Source organism: Squalius cephalus, assembly GCF_949319135.1.
Source record: "Squalius cephalus genome assembly, chromosome: 18".
In the NCBI taxonomy this organism is placed as follows: domain Eukaryota; kingdom Metazoa; phylum Chordata; class Actinopteri; order Cypriniformes; family Leuciscidae; genus Squalius; species Squalius cephalus.
The window spans coordinates 4,281,725-4,307,325 of record NC_137139.1 but is presented as its reverse complement, the minus strand read 5'-3'; the positions used below and the strand labels follow the sequence as shown (position 1 = coordinate 4,307,325).

At 38.5% G+C, this 25,601-nt stretch overlaps 3 protein-coding genes across 3 annotated transcripts in view; 1 reads left to right on the top strand and 2 right to left on the bottom strand.

Moving 5' to 3' along the window:
- The window catches only part of smc1al (structural maintenance of chromosomes 1A, like), a 34,015-nt gene extending 31,601 nt beyond the window's left edge, over positions 1-2,414 (bottom strand). Inside the window, exons 1-3 of the mRNA XM_079849767.1 lie at positions 1,999-2,414; positions 880-1,068; positions 133-245 (exon numbers count right to left, since the gene is read on the bottom strand). Of these exons, the coding sequence (XP_079705893.1) occupies positions 133-245; positions 880-1,068; positions 1,999-2,107 (411 nt within the window). The 5' untranslated portion in view covers positions 2,108-2,414. The remainder of the gene's footprint in view (positions 1-132; positions 246-879; positions 1,069-1,998) is intronic.
- Positions 2,415-4,002: 1,588 nt separating this feature from the next.
- Positions 4,003-12,021, bottom strand: ndnl2 (necdin-like 2). Its single transcript, XM_079848988.1, has 11 exons — positions 11,902-12,021; positions 11,555-11,613; positions 11,292-11,405; positions 10,571-10,634; positions 10,359-10,438; positions 10,051-10,145; positions 8,149-8,228; positions 8,014-8,056; positions 7,865-7,927; positions 7,359-7,473; positions 4,003-4,205 (listed from the first exon to the last, which is right to left on the bottom strand). Exons 2-11 carry the CDS (start codon positions 11,603-11,605, stop codon positions 4,110-4,112), a joined length of 801 nt encoding a protein of 266 aa, XP_079705114.1. The 5' UTR covers positions 11,606-11,613; positions 11,902-12,021; the 3' UTR covers positions 4,003-4,109.
- A 479-nt stretch (positions 12,022-12,500) lies between these two features.
- On the top strand, positions 12,501-23,892 carry LOC307146219 (mitochondrial carnitine/acylcarnitine carrier protein). The gene is made up of 9 exons (XM_079850097.1): positions 12,501-12,730; positions 13,355-13,429; positions 14,404-14,531; positions 14,829-14,919; positions 18,383-18,500; positions 20,676-20,748; positions 20,822-20,931; positions 22,057-22,178; positions 23,238-23,892. Exons 1-9 carry the CDS (start codon positions 12,536-12,538, stop codon positions 23,298-23,300), a joined length of 975 nt encoding a protein of 324 aa, XP_079706223.1. The 5' UTR covers positions 12,501-12,535; the 3' UTR covers positions 23,301-23,892.
- The last annotated feature ends 1,709 nt before the right edge of the window (positions 23,893-25,601 follow it).

Genomic DNA, 25,601 nt, shown 5'->3' with positions numbered 1-25,601 from the left:
GAGACCATTGGTGCCAGTGTTTTTATGATGTACTTATGCTTACGTTGCTTTTGAGAAGCGCAGTCCAGAACTGCAGAAATGACACACTCCACCTTTAAAACTGAACAATCATAAAGCAGCAGCTCTAATAACCTGAAAGACGAGGAAGTTTCTGGCCTTGATGAGGATTCCCAGTTTCTCCAGTTCCTCGCTGTATTCAGACAGACCCACCACTTTACTGTTGATGCGGTACTCTGATGAGGAGCCTGCACAAGACACGAACAGTTCAGACACCATGCAGAAGACAAGCATTCCACTCTGTTCTAGGGCTGCACACTTATTATTAATAATAAAGTCAACTCCTGTGGTTTCAAAAGACTGAAAGTATGTTATTGAACAGCCAAACATGTAATCAATCACAATCATGTCCGTTGTGCGCATGAAAGGACATCTGGACAAACATGTTTCAGTCCTGAGACTTCCACAGAAGATGTGTACACATGTTTTAATATTTAGACCACCTCGCCAGTAGAGATGCATCGACCGGCCAGGGACTAAAATTGATCAAAATGTGTGTATTTATTCTTATTTATAACTGTTTACTTGTCTTTATTAATGTTTGAAATGTATATTAGTCTAGTTGTTTTTGCTGTGGTATTTGTTAAACCATAGGCAAAAGTTCCTAGTGTAAGTGCTGCTGATGTTACTCAGCTGCAATATAATGTTTTGCAAAAACACACAGAATAAATAACTGATATCTAAATGATTGACCCTTTTTATACCTTATTGGAATGAAAACTGGGAATCGATAAGCAGAACCGGAATCGCTAACACTCAAACGAGACCCCACCCTGTTATGTGTGCAGGCCTAAAGCCAGCGCTGAGCAGTGTGTGCAGTACCGATGATGATCCTGGAGAAGTTCAGGTCCTGTCCACTGTCCTGCTGGTACACCATGCTCACAAACGCCCGGTTGGCGGCAGGTTTGCCCACTGGAGCTCCATGAATCAGATCCTTCAGTGTTTTCACACGCAAGTTGCTGGTCTTCTCTGCCAGAACAAAGCTGATGGCGTCCATGAGATTGGATTTGCCTGATAATAAAAAAAACTTTCATTAGATAAACGTCATTAAAGGACAGTCGAAATACAGCACAAAAAGAAAACTAGATTTGATTCAGAATCACAAGCTTGGGGGTGTAACGACACCCTCATGTCACGAGTAGTTAAACATCACGAAACTGAACTCCCGATACGATATTATTGCGATTTGATATTTATTAATTTGGATATATCAGGTACAGTACACATAATTTTTCTTAAGAAAAAAAAATCTCTTTCAAATAAAGATGTAAATTATACAGAGGGAACCCTGTAAGTACACATTGCTAAAAAACAAACAAAAACAGAGACCGGTAGTTTGCAACTGTATAGAAGTCAATTCAGTTTTTTGGGGGGAAAAAAGCTTCAATACAAATATTCTCACTTCTTGCTCTTGCACTGAATACATACACTGTGAATATGTTAAAAAAATTACAATTGAAACCTATGTTCTGGAATGTTTATTATATGTGCTTTGGTGTGCATAGTTTTGAACTATCTTGACTCCTCATAGCCTTTGGATAGCGGGTGTCCTTTTGGAGTCTCCAAGTGAACCTCCTGAAGACTCTGAGGTCCTCCAACCACAGTCTAAACTAAATCCTGCAGGAAACACTAATAATAATAATAATAATAATAATAATTGCAAATTGTCATATTGGATGGCTCAAAAACAGTAAATGTGGCCTTTGATAAGTAGTGAGATTTATTTTAAATATATATATATATATATATTATATATGATATGCTGAAGAATTTGACAAAAGAGGATGGGGACGTCATAAACTGACGGTTATTTGAAAACGGACATAAGGGATATAAATTAATGCGGTGATATGAGCATGTATTAATATGGTTAAACGTGTAATTATCCTTGATTGTTTATTAAAAGTGTTATTATTATAAGCGAACTGTGAACACGCTTACCTGATCCATTCGGCCCAATAATCGCTGTAAACTTGTGGAAAGGTCCGATTATCTGTCTGCCTTTGTAAGATTTAAAGTTTTCGATCTCTATTAACTTTAGGTAGCCCATGGCGAATTACTTGTTCCGGAGAGTTTGATAAAAAAAAATTAAAATGTGAAGCTGTTCAGAGCGCCTATGCTAGCACGAAAAAAGCAAGCAGGCTAACATCGACTCTGAGCACTTCAAATATACGGTATTCAACGGCAGACTAATATATCTCTAAAATAACCTGCACTTCAATAGTGAAATCCTGCACTGCACTAAAAATTAAACTAATATATATTTGTGATATTCGTTATAACAAAACTAAAACAGGCGGCCATTGAATCCCGCCGCAGCGCGCGCGATAACCGTCTGTTCCATAAACACAACACATATCGCGAGAAGATGCTAATACTCTCTTAAACATGAAGGATATCGCGAGAATTTAGTACTACGCCCCGCCCCAGCAAGTCCCGTCCTAGCGCGGTTTGTGTGTGTGGTTTGTGTTCCTTCTCCAAATTGAGTAATGTCCTATGAGGAAGTCTTTAAATCTTAATATTGCTGGGACTTAATGATATAATTAATTTATCCCAAATTAAGCTTTAATGTACGGTGAAAATGCATCACTATGGATACGGAGGTATCGCAAATGCACCATCTAGCGGCCATTGGCGGATGCACGATACAGTTGCGGGAAGCTCGTTCGAGAAGTGTTTGTGTTGTTGTTTATCAATAACTGTGTGTGCGTCCATTCGAGAAATCCGCACACACGTATAATGTAAACCCACCATCTCTATCAATATAAGCTGAGCTGCATGTCCAAATCAGTTGAAGAAACATTCAGTGCTCAAACTAACCCTGCCTCATGTCTGTGTACTGAACTAGACTCCTTAGCGCCTGTGGTCCTGCTCTCAAACATACATGAAGAGAATAAACACTGCTATTTTGTGGAATTGCTTTAGGTATGGTATATCCCTCCATATAGTAGAATTGAACGCAAGAAAACAAGTTCTATTTATGCCACTGCCACTAAACAAGTCTTTTCTGGAGTATTTCTATGGCCCATCACAAGATATATCTCATAACTTCATTACCAGAACTCTACTGTACATCTGAAGATTGTAGATACTGTATGTTAGAGAAATTTATTTATTAGGATTAACCCCTTGAGATGAACCATCTCGTTTTCCAGGGGTCCTGTACACCACACAGTGTGTAACAGTCACTGTATCAAAAACACAACAAAACACAAAACAAATCAACAAACCAAACAACAAAACGCAAACATTAATTGAAAAATAACACCACAAAGTTGAAATAATAACAACTAACAAATGTACAACAAAGTATCTGTATCAGTGAATCTAATTATAAATAAACATCCAATATAAAAATAAAGTGTCACCTTCAATGATGGCATGTACAGTCCGACGCAAAATGAGATGAAGTTTGTTTAAACATGCAAAATGATGTAATAGATTGAATTATTCCAGTCTATTGGGCCTTTAAACATAAAAGCTCTTTTACCAATTGTTTTTTTTTTATTTTTATTTTTTTTATATTGTTGAAAATAACTAGGATATTTAAAATAAATACATATAAACATAAATTGAAGCCAATGAATATGCCGTCTCAAATGCAAAGATGAAAAGCTCACTCTAGAGAAAGCTATTGCTGATTTCCTTCTCATCTTTCTACTGTATTTATCCACTCCATGTCAGGGCTTTTGAAGTCCTTACATACTTTGCACACATTTAAGTGTTTTAATTTTTCATTATTACTATTTTAACATTTTATAAATATTGCAAAGTCATCAAAACTGGCCTGTGTCAGCAAAATTGTCGGTTTATTTAGAAGCACTGATCTGAGAAATGACTGGAATACGCTGTTAATGATAAAGGTGTGTTCCTTCTGGCCACACTGCAGACTCACACTTGCAGTTTGTGGCGTAAACCACACCAGACACTGGACGCAGTAGATGAGAGAATTGGAAAATAACTTTATTTGTTTACAAAATACAAAGAAATCTAAGAATGAAAGCAGTTGAGTGCACATAACGGTTGTGTTTGAGTGTGAGATGAAAGCAGAGCTATGACGATGTCCTCTGGCTGCTGGTGTCCACAGTGCTCTGAGTGCTGGCCTCTCTGAACTGCTGAGTCCAGCTCTGAGGATCCTGCTCAAACAGCTGCCGGAGAACACACACACACACACACACACGGTTACGCACTCCATTCAGATACATGTGTTCAACTGAAAGACATTACACTCATGCATAAATCACCACGGCTTTTTGACAGTCATTTTAAGGGTAAATCCTTGTCAAGAACACGTCAGGGCCGTACATCAGTAAAAGAAATAAAGCTTCTTTTAAAGTTGCTCTAGTCTAAGCGATGTCACGCATATTTTAGGCCAAAACATTTTTTGTCACATACAGCAAACATCTCACCATCCGCTCGCTGCCTGTCCCCTGAACACACTGTAAAAAAAAACGCAGTCTCTGTAGACAGCCCAGGCTCCACAAACGGCAACAAAAACAAACTGGCCCAGCCTGGACCACGCAACATAAACTGTTCCAGCCAATAACCGACAAGAAGTATTTGGGGGTGTGGTTTGGGGGGTTAGTGCAGGGTTTCTCAACCTTTTGCTTACTGCGACCCACTTTTTTTTTGTATGCCAGTCATACGACCCACTAAGGCTGGAAATAATTCAATAACTGAAATGCCTCTCAGATCTATAGGCTACTACTCCATAGGCCTATATGTTTATTATAATTAATTTCACAAAAACACAGAAACATTTTCAATAGACAGACTATGAGGCAAACTGATTTTTTTTTACTCACGTTAATGTGACACTTGAGACACTGTGGCGAGACCGAGACGGATCACAAAACTTATCACGGATCCGTGCGGTTTGATTAAAGTCAATTTTATTTTAAAATGCGCTTCTTTGGCTGGCTCTGATATAGCTGGAAGGCAGCATATTCAGGATATTACTAAAGCGGGAATAAACATCACAATATGATTATCTGCTTCTATGATGACAAGCAGAGTTAGTGTCCCAGTCACACCACTGAGAAGTTACACATAGGGCCATATTTAAAATATTTATATAAAATATAAATTATGTATAAATTATGTATAAATATATATACAGTATATACATGCAAATATTTCTTAAATAGGTATGCATATGTATGGAAGCCCTGAACCGCAACGTGAAAAAATAAAAAAATAAAAAACACAGAGAAAATTTCGAGAATGAAGTCAAATTATTACGAGAACACAGTCTTCTGTAGATCTTCTTTTAATTTTTTTTTTTTTTTTAAGAAATGCACACGTGAAGTCAAACTGCCTCAGACATGGATCTAAACATCTAACCGGGGACACTTGCTATAACACCCGATGTACTTGTGACATCACTGGAAGAATGGTGTCTACGCTAATGTTAGTCTTTCTGTTTATTCCGAGGTTTACTGAAGTCAGCCGGATCCGGGCCGTATCCAGACCAGATGGAGGACCTGCGCCTGGACACGACCACAACACATCCATGAAGTGTCAGCAGAGATTGTGTCAACTAGACTCTCCCATCTGGGTCGAGAACACTTAACAGTAACTGTACTGTCCCTCTCTTCACCGTAAATCCTTCCTGGATACATTTTAAGTGCATAATTCTGTATCCAATCATTTGGTGCATTTACTAAAAGAAAAAGAAAAAAGAACTTCTACGGACTACTATACTATATAGGCTATTCTCGTAATGTTTCGTCTTTAATCTCGTAATGTTAGATTCTTTTTTTTCACAGATTTCTTTTTTTTTTTCGGTTGTGGTTCAGGGCTTCCGTACATACAGTACAGGCCAAAAGTTTGGACACATTACTATTTTTAATGTTTTTGAAAGAAGTTTCTTCTGCTCATCAAGCCTGCATTTATTTGATCAAAAATACAGAAAAAAATGTAATGATATATTATTACAATTTAAAATAATTGGTTTTCAATTTATTATACTTTAAATTATCATTTATTTCGGTGATGCAAAGCTGAATTTTCAGGATCATTACTCCAGTCTATCATATGATCCTTTAGAAATCATTCTAATATGATGATTCATTATCAAAGTTGGAAACAGTTCTGCTGCTTAATATTTTTTCATAACCTGTGATACTTTTTTAGGATACTTTGATGAATAAAAAAAAAGAAAAAGAAAAAAGAAAAGAAGAAAAAAGAAGCAAATGTTTTCAAGATAGAAATCTTTTATAACAACAATATACACTACTGGTCAGTAATTTGGGGTCAGTAATTTTTTTCTTTATTTTTTTTTAAATAAATCAATAATTTTATTCAGCAAGGATGTGTTAAATTGATAAAAAGTGATAATAAAGAAGATTTATATTTAAAAAAAATTTTTTTTTATTTTGAATAAATGCAGTTCTTTTTAACCTTTTATTCATCAAATATGTTAGGCAGCAGAACTGTTTCCAACACTCATAATAAATCAGAATATTATAATGATTTCTAAAGAATCATGTGATTGACTGGATGTCACATGTGACACTGAAGACTGGAGTAATGATCCTGAAAATTCAGCTTTGCATCACCGAAATAAATTATAATTTAAAGTATAATAAATTGAAAACCAATTATTTTAAATTGTAATAATATATCACAATATTACATTTTTTTCTGTATTTTTGATCAAATAAATGCAGGCTTGATGAGCAGAAGAAACTTCTTTCAAAAACATTAAAAATAGTAATGTGTCCAAACTTTTGGCCTGTACTGTATGTGTATATTTATATATACAAAATAATTTACATTTAGTCATTTAGCAGACGCTTTTATCAAAGCGACTTACAAATTAGGACTTACAATGATTACTTACAAAATAATTATACACAGTATACACACATATATTATGCAAACACAAACTTTTATTTTTATGTGATTAATCGCAATTAATCGTTGCCCAGCACTAATATATTTATATAATTATATACAGGGTATAAAAAAAAATAATTAAAAAAAAATTAAGTTATCCATGGAAAAAAAACTATAGAGATCTATATATTTCACTGTGTTTTACTTGTATTTATCAAGCCACTTGTCAGCAGGATATACAGCCCTACTCCTCCGCACGTGTCCCACACGCCCCACACTTTGAAAACCCCTGCTTTATTAATGTGTTAAACAAGGGTGGGTGTTTAAAGTGCCCCTCTCAAAAATGATCAATAATAATACTGTGGTCAAATTACAGTGATAGATGCCCCTTTTTACATTTGACCCCTGCCTGAGGAACTCTCTGCACATGTCACCTGGGTGAATGTAACATCAGTACAGACCTCTCCAACGAACTCCAGCATCTTGAGTTTGGACACCTCCTTCTCCGCCCGCAGACCCCAGCGAAACTCAAACTCCACCGGCTCCGTGTGAGGAATCTTTACGTACTCCAGATACCTGAAACACATGAGACACGCGACATGAAAATCAAGAGGTTTTGCTAATGTTAACAGCCGTCAAAAGAGCCCTTGTGTTCCCTCTTGAAACAGTTGCTGAATGCCACTATGGTTATAGTCATAGACACATGTCAGGGGTCATCTGATGAAGATCATGAATCTGTTTCTGTCTTCATTCTGCTGGACCCTTTATTGTCTATGGTGTGATATAAACCAGCTGCTCATGGTCTGAGGAACAGCGGCTCTGAACACACCACCTAACCTGGCACTCAAACACACAACCTGTGTGTTTCAGGGAGTGTGTTCTCGAGCCGCCAGGCACTGTTGTTGTGCGGATGAAAGCCAATTAAAGAAAGCCTATCATTTTGTTGCAGAAAGACACGTTCACTTACTTCTGCCGTACAAACTCATCTGTGACCACCTTCTTCACATCACCAAACTCGTCATGCTTCTCCCTGCGAGGACACACAAGTGATTTATTAAAAAAGAAAATAAGCTAATCAGTAAAATGACTTTTTCCAAAAGGATCTTGTCCACCAACCCTGGATCCACGCGCAGCTTCTTGAGTGTATTCCACACCAGATCTGCAGCGTTCATGAAAACACACGAACACACATCAGAAAGAGATCAGCAGTGGTGTAGTGTGTGTGTGTGTGTGTGATGATGAAGCACTCACTCTCTTTGATGACACCACCCTTCATGAAGATGACACTGAGGATGACGAACAGCAGCCCCTTCTTCGGGGTTACAGGACGCCTGTGTGGACAGAGGAACAGCTGGACCACTGAGTCTCACACACACTGCTTCTGTCTGTCTATCATATCCGAAACTGCAGTGGTTCTCAAACTGGGGTACGTGAGGTGACAGAAGGGGGTACGCGAACAAAGTACTGAGTTTTGCCATTCATTTAATTCTACCTGACCTTAAAATAACATTAAAACTGAGCATGTATTTCTATCAGGTAAAATGTGTTAAATACATGACACCCGATCAAATGACCTCATCTTTTGTGGTCAAAACTGTGCAGAGATGATACTGTAGGTCGCGTGCAGATTATGCTGCCTTGGCAAATCGCGCTATACTGCCGTTCTCGACAATGTTGCCTACCTTTGTAAAAGTGGGGATTTAGTACTTACTAGCATGAAGAACAAATATAGACACTAGACTGTGCGTTGAGATCAATTCAATATTCAAACTCTCTTCGATACAGACACATACCCTGCGTGAGTTCCTGTGTTTACTGTTGATCACATATTACACAAATATCCACACGACTGCAAATGTGACAGTGATTTTATACAACAGCTCAACAAACAAAAGGTATTAATATTAAGTGATGATCAAAAAAACAGTATTGTCAGTATTTTTTGAAACAAAATAACAGCTCCAACAAAGCCACAGCAGTGTTTGTGAACGAATCTGCGGCTTTGAACAAATCATGAGAGTCAATGATTCAATGATTCATTCATAGTTACAGCCACTTGCTTCGTTACTGAATGAATGAATGACTCGACGACTCACTCATAAAGACAGTGACTCCGCCACCTACTGGCGATAAAGGGCACACGCCACACTGATGCTAAACTTCATATTCATCATCAGTATTGTTGATCTGACGGCACTGACACTATTGGATGAGACCTGAGCTGAGCTGATGATGACATCACTGTTTCTGCAGAGCTGCTGTACAGCTGAAATGAACTCATTTTATTATTGATGGACTTTACACAGTTAGTGAACTGAACTGAATCAACACTGAAGTGACTTCAGATGAAGAACGACTGAACTGTTTTCATCACTGATCATTATGTTCCTGTCATCTCTGTAACGCTGCTTTGAAACATTCTGTATCATATAAAGCGTTATAGAAATAAAGGTGACTCGACTTAAACCCAGACTGACAAAATACAGTAATTTGTAAGTAGAATAGCATTAGAAGCACATCAAGTCTGCACTGATCTTCACAAACACAGCACTAATGAGGGAGCGCTCCAAGTCGAAGCCGTTCGTTCACACCACAACAGCGTTTGAGGGCCTGAACACACACACACTTCTGAAAACAATACAGTTATCGTCTCCATGTAAACTACATGAGTCTGTGAAAACGGTGACGTTACACACACACACACACACACACACACACACACACACACACACACACACAAGTCTATAGGCCTGTGTGTTTCTTTACAAAGTGACATGGCCGACTCCTGGCCTGTCATCAATAATACAGTGTGTTCAGTTGTGTTTGTAGATCCGTGTGAACTCAGATCATTATGACAACCTTGTCTTCTGTTCACAAAAACACACAAAGGACAAACTTTCAAGTGTTTAGTCCATCGCTGTCATGTAAAGGTCTCCTTGAACTCTGGGTAATGTTGTGTTATATGCTCGAATATTTCATTATTTTACTGACTTTCTATCTTCATTTTATGGAAGCCTTTGAAAGCACTGCATATTGTTTTCTTTTGACATACATACTTGTACATGGAAGCGTGTTATAGTAGTGCTTATCCAGAGAGTGTGTGTGTGTGTGTGTGTGTGTGTGTGTGTGTGTGTGTGTGTGTGTGTAACTTACATACGCACAGGCTCTCCTTGAATGGGATCCAGCTTATTGATCAGGATATAAATGTGATTTTTGGGATCAGTCTCCACCAGCTTTAGTCCAAACACCTGCATCACACACACACACACACACACACACACACACACACACACACCTGTCATAAATACACCTGTATCCATAGTATGGACACCATTATTATGGTAATAAAAAGACTCATGAATGACACACACGCAAGGTGTTCAACACCTGCATCTCTCTCTCACACACACACACTCTCACACACACACACACACACACACACACACACACACACACACTACCTGCTCAAATGTACGACACACTCGGTTCATGATGTCTGTGTAGAGGAGCTTGTAGTCCTTTATCACATGTTTGCCGATGTCTGCAGAAATCAGCCAAAAGACAGAAAACAATGAATATGTGTTACATTTTAACACACTATTTCTCTAATGAATGATGATCTCTCTGTAAAGCAGAACTGTGATGGGGATGTCACTGACTACAGAAGACAGACCTGCTCTCCGAATGGGGATCTTCTTCTGGTCTTTAATCAGGATGAACTGGACCACCTCCGCCACCTTGGCACGAGAGCAGACAAACACTCAGATATAACTATCGCTGACCAACACTGATCTGACGGCACTGGCACTGGACGATGACATCACTGTTTCTGCAGAGCCGCTCTATAGCCGAATTAAACTCATTCATATCTGATGAGCTTTACACAGTTATTGAACTGAAGTGAATTATCACTGAACTCATTTCAACTAAATAATGATTCAATAATGTTTACTATTGTTTTCTTAGAGCTAGAGAATTGTATTCTGATTGCAGGTTGAAGTGAGCATTTGATTGGACAGAAAATCTGAAGAGCCGAATGATCAAAACCCAAGATGCCCATTGGTGGACGAGAGAGACTGTAGATCTGAGTGCATATATGCAGTATATGTGAAGCTTGTCGTTGTTCTGGAGCACACTGGCATATAGATTAGTAAGCATACTTATTCATTTTAAGCCAACATAGCCTATCCATACTAAAAGCTGGAAAACTTCAGTTGTGATTTCTTGGAGCATTCGCGATGTTTGAGTTTGGGATGTTCAGTGTTTACTGAAGCTCAGCTGAAGTCATGTTCATCTTCATCAGTGAAGAACCAGCTGTACCTCACAGTCACTCTTTAATCACCAGACTAACTCTGTCACGTGATTCACAGAAGAAAAGGACAGAGTTAAGGCACCTTGCGGTCGAGCTGGTCAGATGTGAAGTTCTCTCGGGCTCTCTGGACCTGTGATGACGTCACCTGGCTGAAGGACGCCTCCTCCTCATCCTCATTCAGTGTCGCCTGAGAGCGCTACACACACACACACACACACACATAATCATTGACAATGTGTTATGAACTTCTAAAGCAGCTCTCAAAATTCAGAATTTAAGTTACTCTTCTGTTTTAAAAGAAGAATGTTTAGTTTATTTAACACGCTTGTAAATGTGATTTCTTACTCTCTGAGTTTTGTTCTGAGAAGCCGAAACCGCTTTCTTCCTCTGAGACATAGCGATCACTGAGTGTTACACACACACACACACACACACACACACACACACACACACACACACACACACACACACACACACAAAGGAAATAAATACATAAATCCATGTAACGTAACCGTTTCTCTCTCATTGTGGATGTTACAAACGCAATACATACGTTACGCGTTACGATATTAACATCAGGACCAACAGATTCAATTATATAAACCATTAACATTACATATGTTTGAGTAAATGACGTAAATAATAATGATAGTAATAACAACACAGGATAAGATGTTTTAAACAGTTTTCACCTGTCAGTGATGCTCTGTCAGAGCAGTTTCCCGGTTCTTCTTCTCTTCTTCTGATGAATGAGAGTGAGCTGAAGCTGATCCTCGTCACACCGCCGCCATCTACAGGACAACAGCGCACAGCACAGACATAATACACATTTATTTATTTATTTATTTATTTATTTATTTATTTATTTATTTATTTATTTATTTATTATGTCTACGTTTGCCATACGCTGCTTCGTCGTGTGGATATGGAAGCTGGTTCCCCATGGAATAAAAAATAAAAAAGGTAATTGCGACTTTTTATCTCACAATTCTGACTTAACGGCGAAATCTCATTCATCATCACGGTGCGCTTTCACATAAGGGGCTAAAATAACTTTTTTATAGCGTATGGATGGCGACTGTACATTTTAATTTACACACAACTGGCTGGGTGAAAAATAAAGCACTAAATTAAGACAGACATTGTAAAAAAGTGGGGGAACAGGGAGCAGACTTTCGGGCTAATAACAATAACAATCATTTATTATATTTTATTCTATTTATTCTACGTGCAATACATACCAATTGCCGTTAGAGGAGGCAAGTGTAAAGGTTGACAGATGTTCTGCAAGCTCAGGGAAACAGTGGTGAAGTCCACTGACAGCAGATGATCAATGAAGAGAGCGCTCAGACACTCAGAGGAGGAGTTGGGGGAATATTGAATATTATATTCTGTAGTATAGTAGTAATAATGGATGCCGTCGAGTCCGACAGAAGGGTTTCTCCTCTGAAGAACTTCGTGGCTGGAGGGGTGGGTGGGCTCTGTCTCTTATTCGCTGGACACCCGCTGGACACTATCAAGGTAAAACTTCCCCAAGAACAACAAGAGTCATGAAATAACAGAGCACAATTAAGAGGAACATATTGACAAGGGTGTCATTTATAAAGTCATATTTTTATCTGCTTTAACATGATTTAGCAGGAGCTTTGGAATGATACATTTGGCATTCATCTAGACAAACATATTAATGCATAATAGTACTATTCTGCTACTATAATAAGTAAATAGAAGATCAGAATAGATCACAATTATTGTGCAACATTAATTCAGTTCTGGTTTATATGACAGAATTCACTCAGCTGCCAAATATTTACAGACTTAAGAATAGTGCATGAATGCATTTTACTGGGTTTCTCTTCTCAATTCCGTCAGTAAATGATTGCTCAGCAGTTTTAGAGTGGTTAATGTTTCGAGGACAGATGAAGTAACACGGTCACACATTTGTGCCAGTAGTGATATGTTATCCAAAGACACAGAGAGAGCGGATAACACAGATAACGCCGGCTTTTACTGACATAGGGCTGTATCAGTGTTTATTAGACCACGCTTTATCTCGAATTGTTCTCAAGACTCCCTCCAGATAAATGTGTCTTTCTTCACATTGCTGCGGGTTATGTCATGTTTTCAGTATTCGTGTTTCCACAGGTCCGTCTGCAAACTCAGGGAAGTGTTGTCTACAGAGGAACATATGACTGCCTCCGAAAGACTGTTTTCAGAGAGGTAATAGCTTTCTGTGAGCTAATGCTTTTGGACTAGCACACAGAAAGTGTTCCACTACATGACAGATGACAGATCATCTGAGAAACTAACAACACTGAGTTTTGTTACAAGAACGTTCTCCTAATATTCAGTGTTGGTCTCAATATCAATGCAGAAATGTTTTCTGAAAACACCTACAAAGGCTGAAAAAAAGTTACTTAACATAAGTCAAGGGTCAAGAGCCCAACTAAAGCAAACGCTGATCACCATGATAGTAACGTCAATTCATCAACATCTAAACCTCTGTTAATTCTCAATAAGAGCTTCTGTAGACGTCTGACAGAAATAAAGTCAGTCTGGTTAGTAATAAGTGAAGCTGGTAATGCTGTTTGTGGAGTTGTTTAATCAGATCTTGAGAGAGTTAATGTCTTTTATCTTCAGTTCATCTAAGACTGGCTGAAGAAAGTTGTGTTTGTGTTCTTTCTCTTTCTTTCAGTGCTTGTTCACAGCAGGTGTTTGAGTGATTGAAAGAGTGTTTCAGGAACATCATACTAACATTTAACATTCTATTAACATTCAGGAAACTGGACATTTCTATGTTCCTGGAATATTACAAATCAACATTCCTAGAATATTTAATTGTTAATCAAAATTAAGTTGAAAGAACGTTTGAGGATTAGGAACATCATACCTTCTAAAACACGATCCTCTAACAACATTTTTTACGTTCCCAGAACCAACACTGAATTAATGAAAAAGGTCTATAAATGTAATTATTAATACATTTATTCCAGTCATGACAACTCTCTGTATAAATCTTTAGTGTGTCATATTTGTATATGACAAGTGAAATATTAATTAAATACTTTGATTGGATGCACAACCTTTGATGTCAACAACAAAGGATATGAGCAGTGAATTTAAAAGCACATATTTATATTGCTAACCTGCTCACATAAACTTCTCTTTCTTTTACCCTGTTTTACTGTCTGCAGGGGGTATTGGGCCTGTATAAAGGGATGGGCGCTCCGCTAGCTGGTGTCACCCCGATGATGGCACTGAATTTCTTTGGCTTTGGGCTGGGAAAGGAACTTCTGCAACGGGACCCCACCGTACCAATCACGTTAGTACAAGTCAAGTCAAGTCATCTTCATTTATATAGCGCTTTTAACAATGTAGATTGTTTCAAAGCAGCTTTACAGAGATAAACGTATAATTTACAGCAGAGACACGGGACGTTTGCCATTTAAAATGATGTCAAGTCTGTGCTGAATATGTCACATTTAACACGCTCAATTTCCATGATGTGTCTGAAGGTTCAATTTGTAGTCTTAATAAAAGCTCATGTATGTTCATCTTCATGTAGCTGAAGACAGCAGCAGGTGAACAGATGTGTTTCTCGTGGCTTTATCTCTGTCAGGTACACACAGATCTGCTTGGCAGGGATGCTGGCAGGAGTGTTCACCACTGTGATCGTGGCTCCTGGAGAGAGAATCAAGTGTTTACTTCAGGCAGGGCACATTACTGACACACACACACACACACACACACACACACACACTACTGTCATAAATACACCTGTATCCATAGTATGGACACCATTATTATGGTAATAAAAAGACTCATGAATGAAGCCTAACCAATTTACTAAAGCAACATACTGTATAGCTCACTCGACTTTCATTAAGAAAAGCACAAGACTATAACAGAAAAAAACTGTTCTTGAGAACCAAAACACTGTAAATTTAGGTTACGTTAGTAACCGAGTCGCTCCCTTTCGAGCAGTCACTCGTATTCACATCACATCGAACCAATCCATTCACGCCGTGATATGTTCCAGCCGAACGACATGTTCTATGTCCCCGAGAGCAGGAGGGCTAATGCGTGCCCTGAAGAGGTTCAGAGATTGGTAGGAACCTCTAAGAGTAATGGAGGACCGGGCTCTTTCAGAGGCCAGCTCCAACTATACAGAGAGGATATGTGCCTGTAGCGCAGGGACTTCCAGGTTATAAAATCTGGCGAAGGTGGACGGCGAGGACCAGCCGGCTGCTGCACATATATCGCCAATAGACACCGCACTGGACCACGCCCAGGAGGAGGCCATGCCTCTGGTGGAGTGTGCACTGATGCCAATGGGGCATTGAAGGCCCATTGAAGCGTAAGCTGAAGCGATAACATCTACTATCCCTCGGGATAATCTTTGCTCCGTGACCGGAAGCCCTTTGGTGCGGCCGCCGAAACTTACGAAGAGCTGTTCCAACTGTCTGAACTGTGCAGGGCGCTATATGTATGCTCTAAGGGCCCGAACCAGGCAGAGCAGGTGTAATTGTTGCTCGTCTTCCGACGTGGGATGAGCAGAAAGCGAAATTACTTGTGCACTGAACGGAGTCAAAAGCACTTTGGGCATGTAGTCTTGCCTTGAGGACGACTTTAGAGTCACCTGATCCAAACTCAACACAAGAAGTGCTAACTTCTCTAGAGAGCTATTGAAGGTCGCCTACTCGCTTGACTGATGCTAAGGCTAGCAGGAGTGCAGTCTTGATCGAGAGTGGCTTCAATCAATTCGGCCGACTGTAGCGGTTCGAATGGAGGCCCTTTAAAGGCTCTGAGGACCGTAGATAGGTCACAGGAGGGTATGGTAGGAGGGCGAGGCGGGTTGAGCCTCCTCGCCCCTTCAGGAAGCGAACAATCAAGTCACTTTTACCCAATGATTTGGACACTGGAGCATGGAAAGCTGCAATGGCCGCCATGTAGACTTTGAGCGTGGAGGGGGTGCGACTCGCGTCCAGTAGGTCTTGTAGAAATGACAGTACCAGCGGTACTTCGCATAATGCAGGGTCCTGGCTCCGGGCTGAGCACCAGCTGGAGAAGACGGACCACTTAAGGGCATAGGGGCGTCTCGTGGACAGGGCTCTAGCCTCACAAATGGTGCTTAGGTCTCTCTCTGGGAGGCCTGTAAGCGTCGAGGGGCCACATATGGAGGGCCCATAGTTTGGGACGGGGGTGCCAAATCGTCCTGTTCGTCTGGGAAAGGAGGTCTTTCCTCCGGGGTATCGCCATGGGGCTGCTGTCAGCAGCTGAATCAGCTCGAGGAACCAAGGTTGGGTCCGCCAGAGAGGGGCCACTGGAAGGACTACGTGTCCGCCCTCCCTGATCCGTTTGATGACCTGAGGGAGGCTTCTGGCTAGCCTGTACAGAGGTCTTGACCTGAGTCCGCCTTGGCAGTTTATGTAGGACACTACTGTCGTGCTGTCCGATCGGACTAAGACAGGGTGACCTGTCAGGTGTGGTAGGAAGGTTTTGAGGGCCAGCAAAACCACCATAATTTCTATGCAGTTGATATGCAGCCGTTTCTCCGTTCTCGTCCGGTTTGCCCTCGCACAGAGCACCCCAACCCGTGTTGAATGTGTCTGTGGTGACTACCATCCTCCGTGAGACCGTCCCCAAGCTTACCCCGGACTCGTAAAAGCTGGGGTCCCTCCAAGGGGCCGTGACTCTGACCTTGACATGAAGGTGGCCTGAGCGCCACACTCGGGAAGAGACCTGGGGTTTCAGCCAGTACTGCAAGGGGCGCATTTGCAGCAGACGCAGCGGAAGTACTGCAGATGCGGAGGCCATGAGGCCTAGCATCCTTTGAAAGGTTCTGAGGGGGCAACGGGCCCCTACTCTGAAAGAGGTAGCGAGCTGCTGAATAGTCTTTGAAAGTAAGCGGGGGGGGGGGGGTGTACTTGCGCGAGGATTTGTTTCAGGGTTAGCATCTTGAACGGCTTGACAACTCGCCACGCGTTGGATCGGCAGGCTTGAAGAGCGCGCTGAATCTGCTGCTGCAGTTCGCTGGCTCGTTTGCTTGCTCGCTGTGCCGCTGCTGGGCTGTTTCGTCGGCGAGGAAGGCTCTCTGGAGTTATCTGCGAAGTCCGAAGATCATCGCTGAAGGAGATTAAATCTGAATCATATGGTGAAATGAGCTGCTTTTATAGCCAGGTGCCCCGCCCCTTCTGGCAGGCCCTGCGCTCCGATCGGCGGGCTGTGCAACTATTGGTTCGCGCCGTTACGCCACTCCGCCACATGGCTGTGCAGTAGCACTGTGTTACTTTATACAAGGCTTCAGTAATTGGAGAATATGAGTTTTCCCCATCGCGTCTAGCAGACGCAATACGAGTCACCGTTCGAAAGGGAACAGCCTTTATTAAACTCAAATATTCAGGAAAACACTCGAATTAACTCCGGAGACATAAACCACACATGAACGAGAACCGAAAAGCAGTGCGTCACGTTTTGTCTGTGTTTTGGTGTCATGTTCAAGGACTAGTTTGTTTCTCTTTGTTTCCTGTGTTCCATATGTTGTCCCTGGTTGTCATGGTAATTCATTGTCTGATTGATTAGAGTACACCTGTCCACATTAGTTCTGTAGTTCATCTGTAAATAATGCACTCTTTTCAGTTTGTGTTATACACGCTGTTATGTTTCTCTTCTTCTCTTTGGATTACTGTTATGTTTGGATAATGCTATCTTGTTTTTGTTAAATAAACTTTTAAGATCCTCTACTCCTCATCATCATTATCATCATCATCATCTGTCCGTGACACAATGACTAAAAGACAGGAGTATACATATATACACACACGATACAAATAAAGGAAACTAAATAGAGGAACAGGTGTACATAATCAATTAATCAAAGAGTAACTGTTGAAACACACTAGGGAGTAATAATGAGTACCAAGGAAACTAAACAGAGTGGGGAAACAGGAACTAAAGGAAACTGGGCAAAATTCTAAACCAAACAAAACCCGTTACTGAAACGTGATCAGTAAATTTAGTTAAATAAAGTAAATTTCAGTAAATGTCTGTGAAATCACATTGGACCTAGTCACATTTATAAATCGCTTGAAACTTCAAAACAAAGTAGAATTTTTTTTTTTTACAGTACAAGTACAATTTTGTATTTATTTGACGATTGCATGTGTGTTTTAGACCCAGTCCTCAGCCTGTCAGCTGAAGTACACTGGACCAGTGGATTGTGGACTCAGACTTTATAAGGAAAAGGGAATTTGCAGTGTCTACAAGGGCACTGTTCTTACTCTTATCAGAGGTGTGTGTGTGTATACTGTACTGCACTGTATGTGTGTGTTCTTCAGATGACATCATTTAGTCCCTGACCTGTAAACTAAGGTTAACAGTTGTCCTCTATGGATGCTGCACAGTGACACACACATTGCTTGGTGAACCAGTTTGTCATGCCATAGCCGTTACTATGTTGTGTATTTTATCAGAATAGCAACCCTTACAAAAAAATAAAGTATACTTCAAGTTAATTTTAATTTAGTATGTATACTAATATCAAGGTACTAGTTGTAAACTTGTAAGTGCACTATTTCAATACTAATTAGGACTAAATTGGCCCTCTTTTTTTCAAGTATACTTAACAGTAGTAAACTTTGAGTACACAACTAATTTACAACTACGTTTTTTGTTTTTACTGCGACTGAATTCAATTCACATTTATTTGAATAGCGCTTTTCACAATACACATCGTTTCAAAGCAGCTTTACAGAAAATATGAGTCCACATTACAATTTAGAGTGATCTGCTATCAGAGATGACTTTCTTAGTTATGTATTTCAGAAATGAACATATACAAATCACACAGTTAGCTAATAATGTATTAATTTAAACAATATAATAATTTAAGTCAGACACAATGTAATAATTTATGGCAGAAACAATGTAATAATTTAAGTCAGAAACAATGTAATAATTTATGGCAGAAACAATGTAATAATTTAAGTCAGAAACAATGTAATAATTTATGGCAGAAACAATGTAATAATTTAAGGCAGAAACAATGTAATAATTTAAGTCAGAAACAATGTAATAATTTATGGCAGAAACAATGTAATAATTTAAGGCAGAAACAATGTAATAATTTATGGCAGAAACAATGTAATAATTTAAGTCAGAAACAATGTAATAATTTAAGTCAGAAACAATGTAATAATTTATGGCAGAAACAATGTAATAATTTAAGGCAGAAACAATGTAATAATTTATGGCAGAAACAATGTAATAATTTAAGGCAGAAACAATGTAATAATTTATGGCAGAAACAATGTAATAATTTAAGGCAGAAACAATGTAATAATTTATGGCAGAAACAATGTAATAATTTAAGGCAGAAACAATGTAATAATTTAAGTCAGAAACAATGTAATAATTTATGGCAGAAACAATGTAATAATTTAAGGCAGAAACAATGTAATAATTTAAGTCAGAAACAATGTAATAATTTATGGCAGAAACAATGTAATAATTTAAGGCAGAAACAATGTAATAATTTATGGCAGAAACAATGTAATAATTTAAGTCAGAAACAATGTAATAATTTATGGCAGAAACAATGTAATAATTTAAGGCAGAAACAATGTAATAATTTAAGGCAGAAACAATGTAATAATTTAAGGCAGAAACAATACATCATGTCTGGACCACAAGTAAACTTATACTGAAAGTTTACGAGTCAAATACGTGTAGCACATTTTTTAGTTTATGAAAGTACACTTTGAAGTATACTCTCTGTAAACTACTATTTTAGTAGTTTTATACTGCAAGTATACTTGTAAGTTACACTTAAGTAAGTTATCATAACATCATAATTATAGTTTACTGTTTATATTTTATTTTTGCGCATTAAGAATACTACTATGTTCCTATTTAGGTATTAATTTTTTATACTTGAAATATACCTTTACTTGTACTTTAAGTAGATTTGAAGTAAATTCCATTGCACACTAGCAGTGGACTAGCCTACGCAAAAAAATCACATACTCAGAATTATGAACATATCTGTTGTCTTTATAAATCAATATTTTAAAACAAATCTATTATATGCCAAAACATGTAAGTTTATAAAACAGTTTTTTACAACTATGTGGAATAAAGTATATTTAATAATCTACTCAATCAAAAGTGTAAACACAACTACAAGCCAAGTATACTTAGAATACTCAATTATACTTTTAAGTATATCTGATCAACAGATTGAGTACAAGTACAGACCAAATATACTTTTCTGTCAGTATAGGTGAAGTATACTTAAGTGTTATATTTCTGAGAAGTACATACAAAATAGACTGAGAGTATGCTTTCTTATTTTTTAGTTTAAAAGAAGTATTCTAAAAGCACACTTAAATAAACTTATTTTTGTAAGGGAATGTGATCAAGATGATTGTGATAAACACTAACATATTTTTCTTTTTGATTTATTTAGATGTGCCCTCAAATGGTATATACTTTCTAACATATGACTTCTTAAAACACTACCTGACCCCTGATGGAGAGAGGTAAGAGTCACTTTGTTGTCCTGGCTATAAATAATATCAAGATTTATATCTAATATTCTCAGATTTTCTCCAGTGTTCATCATCTCAGCACGTCCAGAGTTCTTCTCGCGGGGGGGATTGCTGGCATGGTAAACTGGCTGATCGCTCTGCCTGCAGATGTGCTCAAGTCAAACTATCAAACCGGTACACAACAAACATTTCTTCTGAATATGTCAATGTCAGAGTTGGGAGGGTCACTTTAAAAAAGTATTCTGTTACAGTTACAAATGACTTCATAAAAAAAGTATTCAGTAATGTAATCCAAGCACCACAATATGGAAGTACTGTAATCTGATTACTTTTGGATTCCTTCAAGGTCACATATGAAAACAAAGTCAAGTATTGCCATGCACCAGTGGGGGATCACGCGAGTATCAGCTGTCAGTTAGAGAGATGCGGATCAGTTCTAACGTCAACCAGATCTACTGCTAAAAATAAACCTTTGATTTTCTCTGATTTACATATCCGCACCCAGTCGACACATAACAATAATTATAATTCTCAGTGTTAAGCGTAAAGATATGGTAACATATTACACTGAAGTAGGATGCTTTTAAATTAACATTTAGTTATAGAAAGTAAAAGTTCTTCTTTGGCCAAATTGCATTTCCTTTATAGCCTAAACACAGGCTTTGTTTAACTAACAACAGTTTCTGTTGTCTTACACTGGAACCAGTCTGGCCGTTCTCCTCTGACCTCAAGGCGTTTTCTCCCATTCTCGATTTGTGAAAATCCAAGTAAATCAGCAGTTTCTGGAATACAACACACATGCCACGTTCAAAGTCACTGAAATCATCTTCTTCCTCGTTCTGATGCTCAGTTTGAGCTCCAGCAGATCGTCTCCATCATCTCTAAATGCCTGAAGCATTGAGGCGCTGCCACGTGATTGGTTGATTAGATATTTGCATTAACAGCAGATGAACAGGTGTACTGTACCTAATAAAGTGGCGGTGAGTGTAGAGATAAATGCATTAAGTTACCCTTAATTAATTAGCAAGAATGCGGTTTTGAACATATTTTTTTAGAATTGCTCAATAATGGTATTTAGTTCATTGTTAACCAATTGCAACATTAATATAACTTTTATTTTACGTTTTGGTGAGACATTTTTTTAAAAATATATATGCATAAATTTGACTTTATTTAAAGGTTATATTTTTGCGAATACTTTGAATGGAAGAATTTTTGAAGTCCGGTTTGCTCATAATTACCAAGGGTGCCAATATTAGAGCTTTAAATGTGGACACTGTCCTGGTCTCTGTCCCACAGCCACAGACGGGCGTTACCGGGGTTTAGGAGACGTGCTGAGAACACTGTTGCGGGACGAAGGAGCTCGCGCTCTCTACAAAGGCTTGAGCGCAGTCATGTTACGAGCATTTCCAGCTAATGCGGTGAGAAAACACACTCATGCAAAACATCTGACAATATCAGCACTTCATTTGGAGTTGTAGAAAATGGTTGGTGAGACGATTAGAATTTTATGGATTTCTGAATGAACAGATCTCAGTTGGTCTCAGTGGAGATAAAAACAATAACATAGAGAGGAATATGCTGCCTTAACAGGCTTCGTTTATTGAAGACCAATTACAACAGACTGGGCCATCTGACCAGCCAGAGTCTCAGAAAGGAGGAGTTTAGAGAGGCCGAACCCTTTATGCAATCGTTTCAGGCAAGAAGAGAGGTGATGCTGCAATGCATATTCATCATTTTCAGTCATGTGACTGGTGTGGAGAGGGCAAAACATCCACAGAACTGCAGCACAGGCCTGTCAAATCTCTAAAGAAGAAAAACAAAAATGTCTATAGAGTTCAAGCTTTGGGCACTTGTGATCTGCTTCTGCATTTCAGTCACTAAAGACAGCGGGACGTTCCAGAGCTTAAACTGCCTTAATGCACTAAAACATTGAGTTTAAAAGATTCAGTCCACACCTTATTGACGAGAGGCGAGCAGAATATGAACATAATGGGCCAAATGGTTAAGCTTTTTTCTTTATAATAGTTTTCTATGGAAAACAAATTTAACATTTAATTTCCAGGTTCATCTGTTTGCCTGTACATATTCAATCAATAAGGTGTATATTGAATTTGGCCTTTTCATATCACTTACTTACTACATTAGTACTTAGTACAAACGTGGTAAAAGTGGCTGGCGGGCAGTGGATTTACGTCACGTGAAAACTATGAATTATGAGAAAATGAAAGTGTATTTTGACATTGTAGGAAATCTTTAAAATAGCATGATAGGGGTCAGATGATCATAGGCAGAAATCCTGACCTTTCCAATTGTTCACAAACATTTTCTCACAACTCTGTATTTTGTAATGGGTCAGTGATACATTTTCAATTTTACAGTTGTTTTACAGGACACAGAATGCTAAAATGAGTGTCGATATGCCTTGAAATGTTCTGCTTTTAATAGTGTTATGCTCTGTGTGTTTATCCTGTTTTTAGGCTTGTTTTCTAGGTTTTGAGGTTGCGCTAAAGTGCCTAAACTACATTGCTCCAGACTGGTGACTTCACAATGACAACTGACGAGGGTTATTTTAATTATTTAAATACATTGTTTTTATGTAGCATGTTTTCTGACAGCCTTTAAGGGGCAGAAAGACAAATGCACATTGGTTTATCTTTTCCTTGCCATGTAATTTATAACAGATGACAGATGTTGTGCCTTTACAGTCAAGTGCCTAAAAAACGCTGTCTTACAGTATGTCATGTCTATTACTTGAATGTATGTATGTATCATGAATGTTATCTTATTATGTAAATTATTTGCAATTTAATAATAACAATACTGTTTAATTTACAACTGACAGTGTTTGAATTGACTGGATGTTTAAAATTTGTTTTTGCATTAAAACCATGTAATCTCACATGAGATTAATTTCTACTTGTATGTGTAAAAATAAAATGAATTCTATAAACCTATTACTTAATGTCCAAACCACAATCTTTGCGCACAACAAACATTCATTCCTATATGGTAGTTAGTTGGCCACCTTACAAACAAGTGAAGAGCATCTGCATGTAAACCACTGCAGAAATCAATCTTTTATAGTCATTGTGCCTTGATCATATAATTTCTTAAAAATAAAGAACTGAAATGAAAAGCACAAGTATTCAGACTGTTAACTCAGCACTTGTTTGAAGCCCCTTTGGCAGTGGCTACAGCCTCAGGTCTGTTTGGGTGTGATGAACAAGCCTTGCACACCTGGAGTTCTGAATGAAGAATGATGGTGTCATGCTCCGAAACACGAGTTATTTTAACTCTCTCTTTTCCAGCACTTTAGACACAGTTGCTCCGTTGCGCTTAAAGAAGATTAAAGAAAATAGTCCAACGCCGTGGTACAACGAGCACACTCGGGCCCTTAAGAGAGCAGCCAGAAAATTGGAGCACAACTGGAAGAAAACAAAACTAGAGGTATTTCGCATTTCATGGAAAGAGAGCTCTATTGCATACAGAGAGGCTTTAAAAGCTGCTAGATCTGCTTATTTTTCAACCCTATTTAGGATAAAATAAACATAATCCTAGGTATTTATTTGAAACGGTGGCTAAACTGACAAAAAATAAAGCTTCAAGCCCAGAAGTTTCCAAGCAACACAGCAGTAATGACTTTATTAACTTCTTCACTTATAAGATTGATAATATCAGGGACAAAATTATAACTATGCAACCGTCTACTACAGTATCGCATCAGGCAGTGCATTGTAGTCTCCCTGAGGAAAAATGTGATTCATTCGTTGCTATAGGAGAGGAAGAATTTACTAAACTCGTTAATTCATCTAAATCGACAACATGTATGTTAGACCCTATACCGACTAAGCTACTGAAAGAAATACTTCCAGAGGTCATAGATCCTCTTCTTAATATCATTAATTCATCTTTGTCTCTAGGATACGTACCAAAAACCTTTAAGCTGGCTATGATTAAACCGCTTGTTAAAAAAACGCAACTTGATCCTACAGAATTAGTCAATTACAGGCCGATCTCGAATCTACCTTTTCTGTCAAAGATATTAGAAAAGGCAGTATCCTCACAACTGTGTTCCTTTCTTGAAAGAAATGATATCTGTGAGGATTTCCAGTCAGGATTTAGACCTTACCATAGTACCGAAACAGCTCTCGTTAGAGTCACAAATGATTTGCTCTTATCATCCGATCGTGGTTGTATCTCTCTATTAGTGTTACTCGATCTTAGTGCTGCATTTGACACCATTGACCACAACGTTCTTTTAAATAGACTAGAAAATGATGTTGGCATTACGGGAAATGCACTAGCATGGTTTAAATCATACTTATCTGACCGTTATCAGTTTGTAGCAGTAAATTAAGAGATGTCTCATCGATCACAAGTTCAGTATGGCGTACCACAAGGCTCAGTACTAGGACTGTTGCTGTTCACTCTGTACATGCTACCATTAGGAGATATCATTAGGAAACATGGAATTAGCTTTCACTGTTATGCCGACGATACTCAGCTGTATATTTCTTCAAAACCTAACGAAACTTACCAATTCACTAAATTAACAGAATGCATAGCGGATATAAAAAATTGGATGACTCGTAATTTCCTACTTCTAAATTCTGAAAAAACAGAGTTTCTAATTATTGGACAAAAAACTTCCTCACGTAATAATCTAGAATACTGTCTAACACTTGATGGCTGCTCTGTTAAGTCTTCGTCGTCGGTTAGGAACCTGGGTGTGCTCTTTGATACCAATCTTTCATTTGAAAGTCACGTGTCTAGTATCTGTAAAACTGCATTTTTCCATCTTAAAAATATATCTAAATTATTTTGTATATTTTTAGCCATTT